This window comes from Lepisma saccharinum, chromosome 1, assembly GCF_977018435.1.
Source record: "Lepisma saccharinum chromosome 1, izLepSacc3.1, whole genome shotgun sequence".
Taxonomy (NCBI): domain Eukaryota; kingdom Metazoa; phylum Arthropoda; class Insecta; order Zygentoma; family Lepismatidae; genus Lepisma; species Lepisma saccharinum.
Genome location: NC_139229.1, coordinates 93,151,104 through 93,171,536, shown reverse-complemented (window position 1 = coordinate 93,171,536; position 20,433 = coordinate 93,151,104). Strand labels below are relative to the sequence as shown.

At 42.8% G+C, this 20,433-nt stretch overlaps 1 protein-coding gene across 1 annotated transcript in view; it reads left to right on the top strand.

The window, feature by feature from the left end:
• The first annotated feature begins 3,505 nt into the window (after positions 1-3,505).
• Positions 3,506-20,433, top strand: part of LOC145998008 (tubulin alpha-1 chain-like) — a 36,126-nt gene continuing 19,198 nt past the window's right edge. The window contains exon 1 of the mRNA XM_083134662.1: positions 3,506-3,620. Coding sequence (XP_082990788.1) covers positions 3,618-3,620 — 3 coding nt within the window. The 5' untranslated portion in view covers positions 3,506-3,617. The remainder of the gene's footprint in view (positions 3,621-20,433) is intronic.

Below are 20,433 nucleotides of genomic sequence, written 5' to 3'. Positions count from 1 at the left end.
ACATTTGGCTAATTTGCGAAGATGGGGATGAGTGACATGATGAAATTGATGAATGGACACTCACAAAATCCATGCCCAGGCCGGGATTCGAACACGGGACCCCTGGCGTCGTAGCGCGATGTGCTAACCACTCCGCCACGGGGGCCGGCACAAATTTGCTCTACTAGTAATGTGAGTTTAAATGATGAATTTCGTATAACAGCCAACGTGATAAGAAATTGATACGTTCGTGTTTACCGAATATCATGTTTTACACGTTTTAAATTAATAATTATTTAACAGTAATGCGAAGAAGATGGGAGAAGAAATAGAATTCTATCTGTTAGAATTCTATTTCTTCTTCCATCTTCTTCGCATTACTGTTAAATAATTATTAATTTAAAACGAGATTTAGTCGTTTAACAGAGGGGAAAATTCAGAAGAAGGTATATTAATTTTTACACAACTTGATAAGCACAATGACGAATATTTACGTGCATTGATCGTGAAAATTTCTAGTAAAAAGTTACACAGAAAATGTCTCCTGTCCAACATGACTAATTGATATGTGAAATAGGGCACCAAAATATATATCTCACTGGAAAGGTGATATCTGCGTTACCAGAAGCTCTAGTAAAAACTTCAAACTTACCAGAAATCTTCAGACATGCTTGTTAACTGAAATTCATCCTTCTGTCCTTCAACGCGAAATTTGCGAGTGAACTCACGACCTCCCTTCTTTGACACTTGTTCTATATTCAAATTCGGACTAGGTTTTTTATGTTTATTTTTTCATCCAGACTTCTAGACTTCTGGTAGAAAAATTTCGCACCAACAATTTCTCCACACTGTTCATCGTGACAAATGCACAACTACAGCACACAACTACCGAAAAGGCTTCACTTTTCCATGGAAAACGAAGAAACAACAAGTGTCAATACTATCGTCTTCCCATCCGGTAGTTTTATTGCTTCGGGGTTGCCAGACAATTTTGCCAAATTTTAAGAAATTTGTAGTTCACAGGTTCCTGTAGCGGCTCTTGGTGAGTTTAGATGACGAGTTTCTAATTTATTTAACATCCGCCTTGAAAATAAATTGGAGAACTTTGTCACATTATCAGGAATTTTTTCAAACGTGCTAATCAAAACATGTATTTAAATCTTCATGATGTACTCCACATCATTGTAATCCAAATGTACTTTTCACTAAACTCAGAAAAAATACAACGCATATATACGATAATTTTGCGTGTAACAAGAATATATAGCCGACTTCCATGGCTAGCATACCGTATTACAAAGCCACGGCTCCTGGGTTCGAATCCCGGCATGGGTATGTGTGTTCTTTGCGAGTGTCCCTCCATCAATGTCATTATATCATCACTCATCCTCATCGTCGTGATTACCGAAAAGTAGCAGAAAGCGACGGTAAATAACAAAAATCAAGCAAGAGTCTGTACTTTTCCAGTTATCGACGTTTTCTTTCCTCGTTGGAAATTGCGTTATTTATTGCTCTACTCTTATGTCTTAAGTGAATAAGATTATGGAATACAGAATATTTTTTTTCAACGGTTGGTAATTTTCTTTCTTATGTTCATTGCTTCTGGCAACTCTTCATTGTTTACCGTTCTCCGGAGAGAGGGCCAGTTTCGCCTAGGGGGTGGGTTTCGGACGACAAACCCTCCGTCCTCCCAGCCAGAGATCCCGCGCGTGTTATTCCACAGTTCCCTCGCCTCTTACCCCTCGCGGCCGCGCCTGAGAATGCTCTACGTCTCGTAAAGTGGGAGGACGGCGCCCCGCCAGATTTCTCTCGAAGTTCCGTATTTGCCCTCACGGTGGCGTGCAAACTTTGCAATTGTCACGGAAGAATGAATACAGAACCGACTAACCAACGATCTAAGAGCAATGGAATATTTGCAATTCAGACAATGTAAAAGCTAACATATAAATGTTAATGTAATGTTTGTTCATTTGTGGTTGCACACGGCAGTGCGGCGTCCGTATCGTCCTTATGACCGGCCGCCCCTGCTCATGGTTGCCACTGTACAAGATCTATATAACGCCATCAAACATTGGACGTGAGAAAAAAGGTTTCATGTAATATATATAATTTTCTCTGAACTTATTGTAAGACAAGGATTATATTGGGATCATACGGCTTTGAAGAACGAAAAGGACGTATTTAGGGGGTCCGGACCCCCCCTCCCCACCCGAAAGACTTACTAAGTATGTAAATTACATAATGAAAATATACTCGTTTAGCATTTGTTGTATAATTTCCTCTGAACTTATTGGAAGACAAGGATTTATATTGGGATCATACAGCTTTAAAGGACAGGAAGGACGTATTTGGGGGGGGGGGGGGGTGTACTAAAATTAAGTAATGAAAACATTAGCATTTGTTGCATAATCGATGGTTATTAATTTCCTCTGAACTTTTTAGAAGGCAAGGATTATATTGGGATCATACGGCTTTGAATGGCATTACGAAGGTTTATGTACAGTGGGATCCATGAGTATTACCCTGCAAATTGTCCATCACTATGTTCACGCACTTTATTTGACCTAATAAGAGCTTCAAGAATTAAAAGAAAACTCAAAACAAGCTGTTGACAACTTCTGCAACATCATACATAAAAATCCATCGCTTAAAAACATATAGGATGTAAGAGAAATTTTAATGAAAATAGTCATGGACAATTTGCACGATAATACTCATGGATCCCACTGTACACTACTACTCAAAATAATATGCATAAAATTTTAATCAGAAACTTACTTTTCTCCAACTACATGGAACAACATGTTTGTTATTCGATAAATCTTCAGTTATTGATCTATTTGACATTAATTTGATTGCCAGGGCACTTGTTTTTATGTAAGTTATTCCGATCTTAACCACTGGTAAGCTGCGTAATGAATATGCGCTGTTATATCTCTATTCTTATACAGTGTTTTTACCTTTTCGTGTAATAATAATATAATATTAATTTATGTATTGTAATTAGTATTAATTTGATTTAATATAATTATTTTAATTTAAACATTATTATTATTACTATTATTATTATTCCTGAGACACTTGTAAAGAGGAATTTTTTAGCTTAAGGATTCGTCTAATTCATTGCTATTTTTATTTCTGGCGACATTCACAGTGAACAAATTATTTTTTTCTTGATCCTATCGACAGAATAGTAGACGATTTTGTCACCCATCAATGGCAGTTTGTGCATTCATGTCTACTATAAACCTTTTTCGAGCAAGCCTCATCTCCAGGAAAATATCTACTCGGGGCAAGTTCCGGCACCTATTGACTTGTTGGGTGAGATGAGTCAAGGCAAGGATACTATAAACCTTTTCTTGCTCCCCCAAAAATAGGCAATAGTTAGGCTGGATAGTTCGACAAAGGTACCATGAGTTCGATGAACTAACCGATCTCTAACTATGGACTGGTAACTAAACGCCGTGCATTCATGTCTGTGAGCCACAATGACATAAAATGAAGATCGTCTTTTGTTGTCTAGTTTCCGGGATACCAGCTGAGCACGCGACGACGGAAAGAGATTGCGGCCTGTACGAATTGCAAGTGTTTAAATTGGTGTTATATAGAAGTGTTACAAGTCTTCAAGTTTTGTCATAATGGTAAGTTATTCTTTAATCATTCAAGAAAATCTCATATTGTCGTGCTTTAGATGTAATGATAATGTGTTCGTTCGAGGAAACGCTACTGTTGTGTTTGTGCATAAAAACATGACTAGATTCTTTCTATTGCCACTGATGATAAAATGAATGTTACACGAATGAAAACATACTTTTTTGTATTTAGTGAAGCAGTGTGAAGCGTGGAAATGTGTGCATGATTGTACAGTGTAGTATTTGAAAAAATTCCCAATGGGGAAAACTGCTCGTGAATTATCCTGAGATTGTAACATACCTCATAAAAGTAAAATCGAAAAGTTAGTTACACAATATATATAATATATTCAGCTATTATGTAGTCAAAATAGTGACGGAAGCGATGCGTGATCAGAATGTACTGGTCTATTTTTACATTTTTCAACCGTTCATGCAATACTATCCTTAACATGAAACTATGCTAGGTACTACATGAAACGATAAAATAATTTTAAAATTTAGACATTTTTAAAAATGACGAATATTATTAATGAATGTGTATTTATATAGTCATCGTACTGTATTAAGATAAGATAAGATGAGATTTTCTTGCTAATACGATTATTTGTTCGAAATTGAAATAAGATCCCAGGACAATGAAAGTAGACCTAGTGGCCCGGTACCCAGTCATCATTTGGAGCTCGAACCATCATTTGGAGCTCGATCGCCTTAATGGATTTCTCTCGTAAGGCATGTGTTGCCAACTCCTTACCCGAAAAAATCACCAAGATTATGACGCTCGTCGTAGCTTTTTATGATGTACATTTTGAGGGCAGAGTTGGCAACACTGTGGGTTTACTGTAGCTTTTTATGAGGGGGGGGGTTTATTGCTTTCTGTTTGCATCTGGCAACACTACCGTAGATTGACAGTGTTGTTAACCTACTGGGTTTTTCACTGTAAATTTTCATCAAAAAACCTGAGGGGTCCATGTATTTTTTATGTCTGGCAACACTGTTGGGGGCCTAGTGTTGGCGACACTGTGGGTTTACTGTAGCCTTTTATGAGGGGGGTCTATTGCCCTCTGTTTACATCTGGCAATTTTATTGGATGTTTTGTTTGAGGCTCGTTGGTGTTACCTACCCATCCGAAGAAAATTCTACTATATGATTTTTCACTGGCTAAGCTAACCTACAAATAGGAATTGGCAGCACTGACTTATAAACCCACTGGGTTCTCTTGGCATGTTTTTTCATGATGTGTTGCCAGGCTATTGGGCATCTTGGCGTATACAATGTATATATTTTGAGAGGGGGGGTTATAGCTTTTTATGCTGTACGAATACTAAAAACTTGACAGTGACAACCAACAGAGTAAATAAACCTACATGCAGAAACTAACAACACTAGTTTCTGACAGTGAATTTGAAATAAAATATTAAACAAAATACATGAGTAAGCACTGTGATTACAAATAATACCAGTGTTATGCCCCCAACTCCAACTGGGCAACTGGGGAAAATAATTGTACAACAATTTGTACCTAATTGTACAATACTTGTACCTAATTGAGAGAGCCTTCCCGCAACTTACTTCGTGTACAATTTATATGATTTTACAATTGTGAAAGAAAGCATATGTGTTCTGTATGCACACATTCATTCTTATTTTTCGAAGTTGAATGGAAGCACATGTTTTTTTACGCTCTCGTAATACTGACCTTGCCCCAGTGATTTTAAATTGCTTCCATCCGGTTTTTTTTTCTGTGTTATTTCCGCATGCACGCAACATTCGCTTTCAATAGTTTAATGAAATACAGAAGGAGTGTTAGTTTAGCAGGTTTTGAGTTTACAATTTATTAAATTAAACAATAATTTATGTAAGATTATACTTGTACTTACCGAACACAAAATAATAAAAGCACATGTGAATCTTTGCGTGTGTTCAATGTTATATGACGACTGAGTAAAAAAATAATGTTGACTCCCCGAAAGATAAAAGTTCCCGGTTCGATATCAGATGCATGCAAATTTTATGTTTTGCTCTCCAAAATCTTGATTTTTATGTTTGTGCTATTTGTCATACAGCAGAGGAGAAGAGGGGAGAGGGCAGGGGAGGGGGTACTATTAGCGCCATCTATTAGCAAACAATAGAAATAAAAAGTAGCGTCAAACTTTTTCAACACCCAAAAATTTTAAACGTCCTCGCGTAGTAATACGATCTAGCTGAAGATGTTTGAAGGAGTACTCTTAGTCGACGAAGCTAATTGCTAGGGCCCATATATTGCTAAAATGTTCTTTGATTTGCATATTTCTCATACCGCCATATGTTGTTCTAGTTGACTTCTTCCAAAAAAATGCTAATTAGCGAGAGTTAATTAAGCAAGGCAAGTAAAAGAAGCAAATAGGACAATATGTGGCGGCGTGAGAATATGTAAAAATTCGATTCAGAGGTGGATCGAATTAAAATTGGGGGATATTTTGCATTTTTTCCCTATAATGTACAAAACATTTACCGTACATAATCTTTTCCATTTACAACAGTATAAAATAAGAGGAATGTGTGACAATATCTATATTAATTAGGAAGGTATGTTGTATGCTAGGTTAGCTAATTGTGTCTTCTACAACTTTACTGTATAGAGGAAAGATGGAAAAAGAGAGCTCTACAAAAACTAACGCTCTTAACAATATTGTACGCCCCGTGAAAATTATATATAAATAAGGCATAAGCGTATTATCTGCTTTCATGTCAGATTTTCCCGACCTGTGAGCTGTAGTGTTTAGGTGACAAGCGGCCCGCTCAAATATAATACCGTTGACAATATTGTACGCCCCGTGAAAATTACATATAAATAAGGCATAAGCGTATTATCTGCTTTCATGTCAGATTTTCCCAACCTGTGAGCTGTAGTGTTTAGGTGACAAGCGACGCGCTCAAATATAATACCGTTGACAATATTGAACGCCCCGTGAAAATTATATATAAATAAGGTATAAGCGTATTATCTGCTTTCATGTCAGATTTTCCCGACCTGTGAGCTGTAGTGTTTAGGTGACAAGCGGCCCGCTCAAATATAATACTGTTGACAATATTGTACGCCCCGTGAAAATTATATATAAATAAGGCATAAGCGTATTATCTGCTTTCATGTCAGATTTTCCCGACCTGTGAGCTGTAGTGTTTAGGTGACAAGCGACGCGCTCAAATATAATACCGTTGACAATATTGAACGCCCCGTGAAAATTATATATAAATAAGGCATAAACGTATTATCTGCTTTCATGTCAGATTTTCCCGACCTGTGAGCTGTAGTGTTTAGGTGACAAGCGACGCGCTCAAATATAATACCGTTGACAATATTGAACGCCCCGTGAAAATTATATATAAATAAGGCATAAGCGTATTATCTGCTTTCATGTCAGATTTTCCCGACCTGTGAGCTGTAGTGTTTAGGTGACAAGCGACGCGCTCAAATATAATACCGTTGACAATATTGAACGCCCCGTGAAAATTATATATAAATAAGGCATAAACGTATTATCTGCTTTCATGTCAGATTTTCCCGACCTGTGAGCTGTAGTGTTTAGGTGACAAGCGACGCGCTCAAATATAATACCGTTGACAATATTGAACGCCCCGTGAAAATTACATATAAATAAGGCATAAGCGTATTATCTGCTTTCATGTCAGATTTTCCCGACCTGTGAGCTGTAGTGTTTAGGTGACAAGCGACGCGCTCAAATATAATACCGTTGACAATATTGAACGCCCCGTGAAAATTATATATAAATAAGGCATAAGCGTATTATCTGCTTTCATGTCAGATTTTCCCGACCTGTGAGCTGTAGTGTTTAGGTGACAAGCGGCCCGCTCAAATATAATACTGTTGACAATATTGTACGCCCCGTGAAAATTATATATAAATAAGGCATAAGCGTATTATCTGCTTTCATGTCAGATTTTCCCGACCTGTGAGCTGTAGTGTTTAGGGGACAAGCGACCTGCTGAAATATAATACTGTTGACAATATTGTACGTATATTGTATTGTATAGGAGACTAGAAGCATATAATTTGGCGAAAAAAAACCCAAATAAGATCATAGAAAATAGTTAAAAAAAAAGTGAGCAATTATATTTTGCATTGCACAGCATTTGGTATTAAATAACATACCCCCAAAAAATCTCTGCATTATGCGTTCTGTAAAAAATTGCCCTACGTGCCAAATTGGTGTGTCAAGTCAACATTTTCAAAGGCACTGTCGTACTTGTGTGCCGGGAAAGCGAATATGTGCAACCAAACTGTGCTCTAAGTGTGGAAAAAATATTTCTATTGACAACTTCAAGCGACACCAGCTTACTTGCAAGAGCACTGGAACATCTCTACCGCAACCTTCCAAGCGAAAGGTAGAAGTAACCTCCCTCAATGCATCGCCACCTGCCAAACGCGTCAAGCTGGCGAAGAAAGCAGACCGATTTGCGTTTGAGCATTTATTAGAAGACTTTAACATAACATCAGACAGCTCATGCGATGTGCGTAGTTTTCTGGAGAGCGAGCGAGCTAAGATAATATCCATCCTCAACGATGCATTGGCTACATACTCCACTAAATTCTATGCTGTGCTATGCTGCAAGTATAAGAAACCATCTGATGAAATATATAAATTCTTCCATGCGACAAAAGCAAAAACACTGCATCAGGCAGATATCACTGACCTCGACAGCATCTACGACAAGTTTGTCGAGGAGTTTGTGGCAAAGCACGAGGAGCATCAGGCTAAAGGCTCGGGCGGTTCGCTGTGTGGCGACCCCCACGAACTTTGTCTGACGCTTAGCAAGTTCCTGCCACTGGCAGGGTCTAGCTATATTGCCCTGCCACCCGAGGTTGAAGCAAGGAAAGCTGTTCTCAATATTCAGAACAAAGACACCAAATGCTTCCTCTGGTCGGTGCTGGCAGCATTGCACCCTGTTCACTGGAAAAACAGTCCACGCCGTGTTAACCACTACACGCAGTATGAGTCGGAACTGGAGGATGCAATGGCCGGGATTGCCTACCCTGTAGAAGTCTCGCATATTCGCAAGTTTGAGGTTCGTGCTCGTGACTTGTTGGGCCTACAATTAGCCATTAATGTTTACGGTCTCACCGAGAACGAAAATGAGGTCCACCCCATCCGGGTGAGCAACGTGAGCAACAACAACGAGGTACGAGAAATCAACCTCCTGCTCATCAAGGACGAGACCCATCACCATTACACCCTTATCCGTTCCCTCTCTCGGCTTGTTTCGACCCAACGGAGCAGTGATAGTCGCCACGTCGAGGTGTGTCGCAGGTGCTTGGCTACATTTAATAATCGAGAACAGCAGGGTTACCGGCGCATCAGAGGTCCCAACATTGCTGCTGAGAAGCTAGCTCGCCACATGTTCTACTGTGGTACCAACGAGCCTGCACGAATTATCCTGCCCGAACCTGGTGCAGTAGAGTGCTTTCGCATGCACAGTGCTATGGTGAAGCATCCTGCCTATATTGTAGCAGACTTCGAGGCCTTTCTTCAACCTCTGTCTAACTGCGAGCCCAACCCCGAAACATCCTCTACCATTCCTTTCCAAATCCACGAGGCCTCGAGTTACTCCTATGTTGTGGTGTGGCGAGACCAACATATTGCCTCCGAGCCCTATGTGTATCGCGGTCCCGACCCGGCCAAACACTTCCTGGAGAGAATGCAACAGGAAGCCATCAAGATAGGGAAGGTGCTGTTGGCCCCCAAGCCCATGCTGCCTCTGTCTCCCAAAAACAAGCATCAGCACGAAATGGCTCTAAATTGTCCTGTTTGCAACTCGGTCTTCACTGACGATAACAAAAAGGTCCACCACCATGACCATTATGGGACCGGAAGCTACATTGGCCCGTGGTGCAACAGATGTAACTTGAGAGCCAGGGACCCGCGCTTCATACCGGTCTTTTTTCACAATGGCTCGGGATATGATTTCCATCACTTGGTTACACATCTAGGGTACGACAATGCGAGAATCAATGTCCTGGCGCAGAACGAGGAGCGTTATATTAGCATCAGCAAGTGGGTGCCGATCCCCAACTCAAGCAAGAGCATCGAGCTTCGGTTCCTCGACTCTCTGAGGTTCCTCCAGGCAAGCCTCGATGCTCTTGCTGGGAAGCTCAGAGACGACCAACTAGCCATTACCACATCAAGTTTCCCGAACTTAGATGTCGCACTCATCAGACGTAAAGGGGTCTACCCCTACGAATACGTCACAGACCCTTCCAAGTTCGAAGAAGAGTTGCTGCCTCCCCAGGATAAGTTCTACAGCCAGCTGAGAGGTTCTGGTATTACCGACGAGGAGTACAAGCATGCTCAGTCTATGTGGGTCGAGTTGGGTTGCCGAACTTTCGGTGATTACCACGATGCATACCTGAAGCTTGATGTGACGCTTCTTGCCGATGTGTTCCAGGCGTTTCGGGCGACTGCGATAAACATTTACAACCTGGACCCTGTATATTTTTACAGCCTTCCTGGACTGGCATGGTCGGCCATGCTCCTGCTGACTAAAGTTAAACTTTCACTTATCACCGATAATGATATCATGCTTTTCATCGAGAGAGCTATCCGGGGCGGCATGGTCCAAGTGTCGCAACGCTTCGCACACGCCAACAATCCCCACATGGCCACTGGTTACGACCCCTCCCAACCATCAAGCTACATCATGTACACTGACGTGAATAATCTTTACGGGCACTCCATGATGCAGCCACTCCCAACAGGACAGTTTGAGTGGGCTGACCCCTCCAACTTCGACATCGAAAAAGAGTGCGACGAGTTTGGGTTTTTTGCCGAGGTGGACCTCGACTTCCCCGAGAAGCTGCAGGATACATTCTGTGACCTTTCGCCTGCTCCGGAATTGAAGTGCCCACCTGGCTCGGATCAACCGAAGCTCGTCATGGACTTGGAGCCCAAAAAGCGTTATGTGCTACACTACCGGAACCTCCAGTGGTTAATGCAGCAAGGGGTCTCGGTCAAAGCAGTTTACGGCGTGCTCTTGTTCAGGCAGTCTCCATGGTTGAAGCCGTACATCGAACTGAACACCAAACATCGCACTGATGCCACTTCGGAACTTGATCGCGATTTTTTCAAATTAATGAACAATGCGGTATTTGGGAAGACCATGGAGAATGTGCGAAATCGCGTTGATGTGAGGTTGGTGACGAAGAAAACACAGTGTCGTCGACTTGTTGCAAGCCCGCTGTTTAGGTCTCGAACAATTTACAACGAACAGATGTCTCTGATTCACATGAACCGGGGCAAGGTGCTACTCAACAAGCCCATCTATGTGGGAGCTGCAGTTTTGGATCTGAGCAAGTTGTGCATGTTCGAGACATATTACGGCATACTACGTGCACACTACAATCACAATATCTCGCTCCTCTACACAGACACGGACAGCTTGGTGTACCATGTTCGCACGGCCGATGCATATGGTGATATAGCCAAAGTTCCAGCTCTTGTCAAGCTCTTCGACACATCGGGCTATCCCCAGCTAAACCGGTATGGAATTCTGCCCCGGAACAAAAAAATACCCGGCAAACTCAAGGACGAGAAAGACGGGGATGTGATTGTGGAGTTTGCTGGACTTCGTGCCAAAGCCTATGCGATCCGGGCTGAGGGTTCAGTAACAAAAAAGGCAAAGGGTGTAAGCAGGCAAGTGGTTCGGGAGCACCTCAAGTTTGAGGATTACCTCGAGTGCCTCAGAACAAAATCGCCCATTCTACAAAAAGAGCATCGTATCCAAAGCGTCGATCATGTGCTTACAACTAATATTGTCAGGAAAGTTGCTCTGGATGCACACGACGACAAGAGGTGTATTCTTGAATGTGGGGTCCATACACTTCCGTGGGGCCACTATCGCCTCCAAACTAGTAAGGCCTGCCCAGAGTGCAACAAAAAGTAATAGGCAATGCGAAAAAAAAACAATTTTAATTTACTTCCACTTCCTCGATTACATGCATGCATGGCACAGCAAAATTAAACTTCTGGAAACTGCTAATTGCAATTTGTACTTATATATATAAAATTCCACATTTCTTATTGTGTGCTATTTTTTTTTATTTATTTAAAACTGTTCAGTCACTCTTTCATTCTTGACGTCATACACAAATGTTTTCTCTGCAATAAGAATGACACTGCACAGAGTATCTGCAGGCAAGGCATCGTGGAACTCGCATACAATCTTGATGTTGGTACGATCGTTGACCACAACCTTCTTCCTCTTAGATGTGTTGATGACGGTCATGGGTCTCCGTGCTTTGAATTCGCTGGGCGCGTAGTACACGTCCACGCTTCCCTCGGTCACGCGTTTGTAAGCCGTGTAAGCTTCGTAAAGTTTGAGGTAATCGTTTTTGGTCACGTCGAGGTTGTAATTCTCGCGCGGGAACACTTCGTTGCGTCCATTTTTGAGGTAAACGTTCTTGATCTTGCAGTCGTCGAACTTGCTGGAATCTTTTTCCTGATCGTTATCGCGTCCGGTCTGAAAAAGCACTACGACGAAATCTGGCATGTCGAACTGTATGTTGTTGAACTGCGTCGTCACGTCGAATTCCATGTGACTTCCCGACGCCATCTTCTGCACGCACTGGTAACCGTGAAAGTGAATCGGCACCTGCGGACTTTTCAAGATCTCCGCTTTGTACTTGAGGGCGTAGTTCGTTTCGTATTCCACCACCGGCATTCTCAATTCCATGCTCCGGATGACGCATTTCGCCGCTTCGGGTAAAGTGTTGGCTATCGGCGTGGTGCCGTCCGGACCCAAAGTAGCGTATCGCATCAGTGCGTCGTTGTCGTTGGCCGCTCTTCGAAACGTGATCCTCAGTCCTCCCTTCCACATGATCTCCTTGTAGTCCGAGAAGAAACCAGGCAGCAGACGCATGGGAAAGAGCACCGTGTGACTTTTCGTCGATATTTTGGTTCCGGCTTCGAATCCCCCGGCCTGGTAGTACGCTGCGTCCGTTTTGGATAATTTCAACGTTCCCACTGCCGTCGACGTGATGCCTGGATAATCTATTCTGTCGATGACGGTGTTGTGTTTCCTCACCTCCACCTGCGAGAACAGGTGAGGCACGAAGTTGTCCACGAGTATCAAGTTTGCTGCTGCAGGAAACGCGTCTCCGCTTTCTTTCTTCACCACGTCGAATTGAAGGTAGAGGTCCGCTCTGTGAGGATGAATAAACCCGTCGCCTACGTCCACGTCGTATTCGATCTCCCTGTTCGCTTCGTTCAGATTGGCGAACGTGCGACGGTTGGGAGGGAAAGATTGCAATTCGTAACTTTCGATTTGCTCCATTTTACATGTATGGTTATTTATTATACGTTGATCTCCACGATGGCCGTCGTAGTGGCACCTGCGAAATCCACCACGTCTCCTTTCTCGTTCGTCACCACCAACTCTATGTCGTCTATGCGGTTGCGACATACTGGAAAATAGATCGGCGAAGAGGGCGTGTAGATGATCGGTTCCATGAACTCGGAACTTGGTTTGAAAGTGGCTATGATTCCCGTCTGCTTGTGACTTCCTAATAATCCGTCCGAAGATTTCGTGATCATGCCTTCCGCCACGTTGCAGTGTACGTTCAGAGTCTCTATGGCCAAGAATTTAGGAATGTTGGTTGCTACGTGCTTGATGCCAGCTTCGAGTTTGGTGTCGTTCTCGAAACCTAAAAGTTCTCCCATGGTGCCCAGGTCCACGGTGTCCGTCGCGGATAGGATTTCCACTCTGTGCGTGACCGAATTTTGAGAAAGGTATGTGCCTTTGGGTAATTGAGCTTGCAAAGTGGAAAGATTGTATTGTCCTGGCGTGACGACGATGTGTTCGCTTCCGACGCTAATTTTGTTGTTGTGCTGCGTAACATTAGGTATGAGGTACATGCTGTAGAATGCACGCAGAGCCACGGATTTAGGATAGACGATGTCGTCGTGCAGCGTGAGTTTCAAGATTGAAGATTCGCTCGTGAGATGGAACACGCCCATCCTAGTGATGCTGTTTGAGGTTCCACAATGCTTTCTGGAAATCCTCGATCGTAGGGTTATTTATTTTAGAGAGAAACGCGAGCACGGAGAGGCAGAGATGACCGCAGTTCACGTCTCCGAAATCTTGAATGCGTTCGTCGTTGTAGTATATAGAGGTTTTGCTCGTTTTCAGATAATAAATTAAATTTGTAGGTGGAACACCTCCGAAAGAATCGAAAACAAATGCTTTATCATCATTTTTGTGGTAACATATCCAATGCGTGCCTGGATTTTCTTGACCGTCCAAGTTGACTACTCCGCATTCTCTTCTTTTGACGGTTGAAGGTAACGAGTCGGACATGAAAACTCCTCTGAAGTGTTTGATTTGTAACGGTTCGATCAGAGATTCAATGTCTCGGTTGGTGAGTGCTTCTGTTTCTTTTTTTTAAACTTTTTCATCACGCCCTTCCCCTTCTTCTCCATGGCCAGGTTGTGACGTTTCTGTTCTTCCAATTCCGCCTTGTTCTTCTTCGAGTCGATGACGGTTTTCGCGATGGCGGCACTTCCGCCGGCCAAACTTCCAACGGCCCCCAATGCTGCTAGGATGGCCGGGATGCTGAATATGAAACCTCCGACCTTTTGCTGTTTCCGCGAACGCTGCAATCTTTTCAATTGAGGTGTGCTGAGCAGCAATTTCATTCCGTGTCCTTTCGACAAGCAAGAACGTTTCTTCTCGCGTTGTTTCTTGGTGAGTAACCCATCGAGGGCACCTAGATTTTTCAGATTGGAGTATGGTATCTGGTACACGACACCCTTGGGCTTCATGTTGACGCTCTATGTGTTATTTTCACGGTATGTTATTTATATATATATTCTGAGATTTTTTTCTTGTGTAGTTTTTTTTACGGTATGTTATTTATATATTTTCAAGGCCTCGCAGTCGTTACACAAATTCTATTACGTGCTTCGTTTTCTTGCCAAGAAGTTCCTTTGTCCCCTTGTACACGATTCGAGTTTTGTTCTCGATTAAAATAGATAGCTTCTCGTCGGATAACATGTTAGCGTATCGATCTGGTAAAAATAGACTGTATTGTGCGTTGAGCAACAGGCGTACCTTGGGACCATACTGGGTAGAAACGATTGAACCGGAAGTTATCGTGTAAGGTTTGTCGACTTCCAATTCCTGAATTTTTACATACTCGACTGACAAATTTAGCATTTGTTTTAATGCTTGGAGATCGCTCATTTTTTCAGTTGTCAGAGTGTTAGAGAGAAATTTAATTGTTTTTTTTTTTCACGATGTGTGTTATTTATATATACCGAAGATTATTTTTTTACGATGTGTGTTATTTATATATCAAGTTTTTTTTTTACTGGATGTTATTTATATACCCCACCCCAATTTTTGTTTCGTGTTCATGGCGATGGTGGTGCCTAGTGCGGCGACCCGTTCACCCAGCGATGCGTCTCTGCTCACGAACCTTTCGAAAGCTGCGCGCTCTAATTTTCTGTCTGCTTCGTGACGTGCATTCAGATCCGTCTGCGTGGTGTTGTAGGCGATGTCGTGATCTTTGCATACGGCGTCCAACGGATTCACACCCTTGTCTCCTCTCTCCAATCTTTTCTCGAGTTTGGTACCCGGTCCGCAGTACTGGTAGCCAGGTAGATGCATCTCGAAAGGTAACTTGTTGATGATGTCGTTCACGAGTCCCTTTCCTTCGGCCACGTTCCAAAATTTCGGAGGCAGCGTGTTGATGATTTTGATCAGGTAACCTATGCCCTTGTCGTCGTTCACGATGAAGTTGGAAAGTTTCGTGCTGATCATGTCCACGATGCCAACCTTCTCGTTGTAGAAATTACGATTGCCTGCATTCTCTTCGCCGGCTATCACCAACAATCGGTCCACGAGTTTCCTAACGTCGTCCACCCAAACGAATTCTTTGGGTAACGTGTTGTAGCGTTTGACTCCGCTGCCTGTTTTGACCTGGTTCCAAATCGGTTTGATGAGATTCCTGTACTTCTCGCCGCTGCTCGATTTCACCCTATTCTGCGAGGCGTCGTTGTTCTGGTACAAGGCATCCGTCATGATCAGAATTTCCTTGTAACTTTGGTAATCTTCGTCGGTGTAATCTTTCGGCTGCTTTTTGGCGACGAGTTCCCACAGTCCCACCGTACCCGGATACCTGTTCCAACTATCCTTGTCGCCTAAATTGACTTTAATGTCGTTGCCTTCGAAGGTCACCTTCGATTTCCCAATCTTCCACACCACACCGCCGCCTTCGCTGGTTTCCATGCTGGGATACAATCCGAACACTTCATCCTTGTCGAATTTCCCCGTGCTCAGGTAGTCTCGTGCCAAAGGTCCCAACTCGATTTTATCCGAAGACGTGCTGCCTATGGCTCGACGTCGTGCCGGTGCATCCTTCAGTTCGAACGGTGTCGAAGGAATGCTCGAAATGGGCGTGGGTACAGCATAACTTTTAGCTGCGAGCGGTACGAGTTCATTAATCAAATTTTTATTTTGTTCCGTGACACTTTTAATTTCTTTACCTAGACCGCTGATGGCGTCGATCACAGGTTGATCCTGACGTTTCTTCTCTTCGTAAAATCCACGATTCTCGGATTTCCAACCTTTGAAGCGTTTCGCGAGGTAATCGCGAAGCTTGAGATTTTCGTCTTCGATTTTTCGTTTCGTCATGACGTTATTTATATACGTCGTTTCTCACAACGTCGCAACGTTTAGAAAGTCGTTGATTTTGTTTCTGTATTTTCCCTCGTTGGGTTTCCTCGTCATGTCGATCGTCGCGAATCCGAAATCGTCACCGTTCCAGCAAGTAGAGCAGCAGCGTTCCGAAAATTGATTGTAGTTCATGTCTCCGCCTACGTAGTCATCGTACGCATGCTTGAGGTTGGTGTGATCTTGACGAAACAAACATATGAAATTAGCGTTGTCGCGTACTAACTGTTTTGGAATTTTGGAAAACGTTTGAGCTAGGTAAAAGCAATCCATTCCTTTGTGACGACCTTGCGTGAAAAAGTTGCGAATTTCATTTTGATTTTCCAGGATGGCGTCGTCGAGCACAACAACTGAATTTTCGCGACAATCGTCGAGCGGTTTTATTTCCGAGGCGAATGTTGCAATGTCCAGACCATCGTACAGTTTCATCAGTTGCTGGTATTTGGATTGCTCCAAACTTTTCGAGAACACGTACAGGTGCCTGTTCTTCCAATTTAACCAATTCGGTGCGAGGAGAAAATTGTCCACGAGCAGTGTCGTTTTCCCACACCCCGAAGGACCTACGATCAGACAGCGGATGCTGTCGGGAAGCAACTCGCCGTTCTTTTTCTTCGTTTGACTTTCCGGATCCGGTAGACGCTTCACCACGTTCCACGTACTTACAAGATCACTTCGTTCGCATCGATCCAACTCTTTTCTGGAAGTCCCAGCCATTTGACAAACAGTTTGTCACCTTTCCTACGCAATACTTTCTCGATGAGGTACGTGTCGGGGTGTTTTGTTTTAGAGAGTTCCTTTTCGTAAAATCTTCCTTTCAAAATCTCGCCGCTACTATCTTTTATTATATACGTGTGTTGGTTTCCAGGTAGAACTCGAACCACCGTAAAAAGTTCCGTGCTCCAATTTTTTGTGAATCCCTTCTCGAAGGTGCGTTTGAATTTGCTGATCCTCACCTGGTCTCCAATTTTGTATTTAGCTTTTTTTGTCGTGGGAGTGTACTTTGGACAGTAAACGGTAGAAATTAAACGCTGCTCGTCAGATTTGGTAACGTCAACTGGCTTCATGCCTATTGTTCTGTGTACTGTATCATTATAGGTGTCGACGAGTTCCGGCAGGATGTCGACCCATTTGTAATTTCCCCGAAGCGTGAATCGTTTCCACATGTGTGTTTTCAAGGTTCGATTAAATCTTTCCACGATGCTGGCTTTGATGTGACTGAAGCTCGAATAATGTCGAATGCCATGTTTTTGAATAAATTTTTGGAATACGGCGTTGTAAAATTCTTTACCGTTGTCCGTTTGCAGAAACCGTGGTCGTCTGCCACCGCTTTCGCGAAAAATTAATTTGAATGCTTCCGTGACGCATGTTCCCGTTTTCGCCTTCAAAGGTAGAGCCCATGCGAATTTCGAAAACGTGTCTATGACAGTGAGAAGGTACTTGTTGCCCTTGTTCAATTTATGCACGTTTTTCAAATTGCCGCTACTCATCTCCACGAGGTCACTTTGCCAGAGGTCGTCGATGCCCTTGGTTACCACAGCCAAACGTTCGTAGTTGCGGCGTGCAGGTTTATGCAATTCTTCGACGATGGCCTGCCTAGACATTTTTTGTTTAGAGATTACGTTTCAAGAGAAGCACCAGCGTGATGGGATTCAAAGAGGGTGGTACTTCACTCGTGTTTTGAATGATCAGCTTATCGCCGGCACTCACGTCGAAAACGGTGAGATCTTCGTCTTCGTGTATTTCATATATGTTGCGCGTTTCGTTCCAACGTGCCAGAGGAATGTTTCCTGCTTTCTGGACACCACGATTCGATATCAAGGTCATGGTGGGAACGCTAGCTTTTCTACCGTGAGACCAGTACGAAAATTCGTTTATCTGAATCGTGCCGTCGAGGAGAAACTTGTAGTACGGATGATAAGGATGCAACATGTACAGTTTGTTACCTTCGACGAACGTGGAGATTCTCTGTTGATTGGGTATGCTGTTGATTTCGATGGCTTGCAGAAAATGCAGTTTAGCGAATTTAGTGTCGACGCCGAGCAGATTACTGTGAACTTGTCCGAGTTTATTTTCGATGGGCAGCAAATGCTCGACTATGGTATCCGTTACGGTAGAAAACGACGGTTTGATTTTCACTTCCACGTTCAACTGCTTGTAGTTTTCGTTGAGTTCTTGCAACTTGGCACCGAAAGAGGCCAGCGTCGATTCCTGCGTGGATTCCAGCACTCCAACTTGATCTCTGATGTTGACGACGATGTTCTGAAGGTTCTCGACTTGATTCAATTTCGAGCTCTTCTCGGTAAGATCGTTCACGATGCTTCGCATCTCTGTAAACTGCGTGTGAAGGTCGGCGACGCTCTGCGAAGTGGGCAGCGTCGACACCAGCGAACTAATTTCGTCTCGAATCTGTTCCACGTTCGCCGTTTCCGTTTCTAGTCGTTTCAGCATTCGAGATATGTTTCTTTTCAAAACGTGCAATTCTTTGGAGGTGGGGAGATTGGCCACCCTACTCTCGAGATCGCTCAATGAACTTTTGATGTCGCTCGAATCGGATAGTGCCGTCACCGCCGTTTTCAATTTTTCCAAATCTTCGCTCGAAGGTACGCTCGTCCGTAACGATTCCAAGTCACCCTGTATGTTGTCGAGTACGTGATGAAAATGAGCGAGATTCGTTTCGACGTTCAAATTTTCTAAATATTCGATCTTCTGCTGAACCGTGCTCAACGTGTCTTGAATGCTCGTCAACGCTCTCGCTTCAGCGTGAATATTTTTAATTTCTTCGTTGATCAATTCCAAGGACGCCTGAAGCGTAGCGATGGTGGTTTGAATGTGTTCGAAATCTTGATAGGCCTCCAATTGAATTTTTATGTTCGCGACGCTTTTACCGATGACCTGCAGTTCGTCCGACGATGGTAGGTTCGTCATTGTATCTTCCAAAGTCTGCAACTTGGATTTAATTTCTTCCAACGTGCTGGTGAATTCTTCTTGTAATTTGGAAACAACAACATGCAAGCGTTCTGCGTCTATATCGTTCACCACGGTTTGAAGTTCGGAGAAATTCTTTTCTATTGCGGAAGTTCGTTCTTCGATTTCGAGTTTCAATTTTTCCAAATCTTCATTTTTCGATTGAAATTGCTGTAATTTGGCCAAATCATTTTGAAGCGAATCCACGCTCAACTGTATATTTTGAACGCTGTCGTAAGAAGGTACGTCGACATAATTTTTTATGAGCGTTTTCAGTTCGGAATCGATTTTCAGAATGGGGTCGAGACATTGCGTTTGGAGCGTAGCGATTTCCGACTCTAAACTTTTGTTTAAGGTTTCCTGCAAAGCGATCAAATCGGTCCTCAACTTCTTAACTCGAATGTCCAACATGAGAATCTCTTCTGCGTGGTCTACACGCTTGGTGTTGCCGAAAATGTCGTTAGGCATTTTTGGTTAACGGTTATTTATAATAGGATAGACGATTCGTAATTCTACGAAGAGAGGAATGAGTTTGTCGTAATCTCCGAGGAGTTCCATGTAAAAATAATCTCCTGCAGACACATCGTACGTAATGTTAGAAAGCATCTTGTCGTGCTTGATTCGAAAAATGTTCTTGCCGGTAGAAATTTTGATTTCGCCTGCGTTTTCCGGATTCACGGTGATTTGAAGTTTCCCGTCGATCGGAATTTCGTAGAAATGTAAATTGTTATTAAAAACATAAAACATCTTGCCCACATCGTCATTCAGTTTTGTCCAAATGCTGTTGAGGTGAATGATCAACAGACCGTTGAGTTTAGGTAACACGGAAGGTAAGAGGTTATTGGAATTTGGTGGTGCAGTCTCCATGTTGATCTGTTTGCGGAAGCCAAAAAGATTCATTGTCTTTGTTAGTTATTTAAGAATACGGTCAAAGTGTTTTTTTGTAATGACACGCAAAGTTTTTTTTGTTTGCTTGCGTCACAATACAGGCACGCGCGCGCACGTGTGTGTGTGCGACACATTGTTCCCGAAAGAGGTTTACAAAAGTCACGATATATAAACATTTGGTCCCACAGTTGGAAAATTACGATAAGTTGCATTCAAAAGTTTCAAAATATCATATAGTAGAATT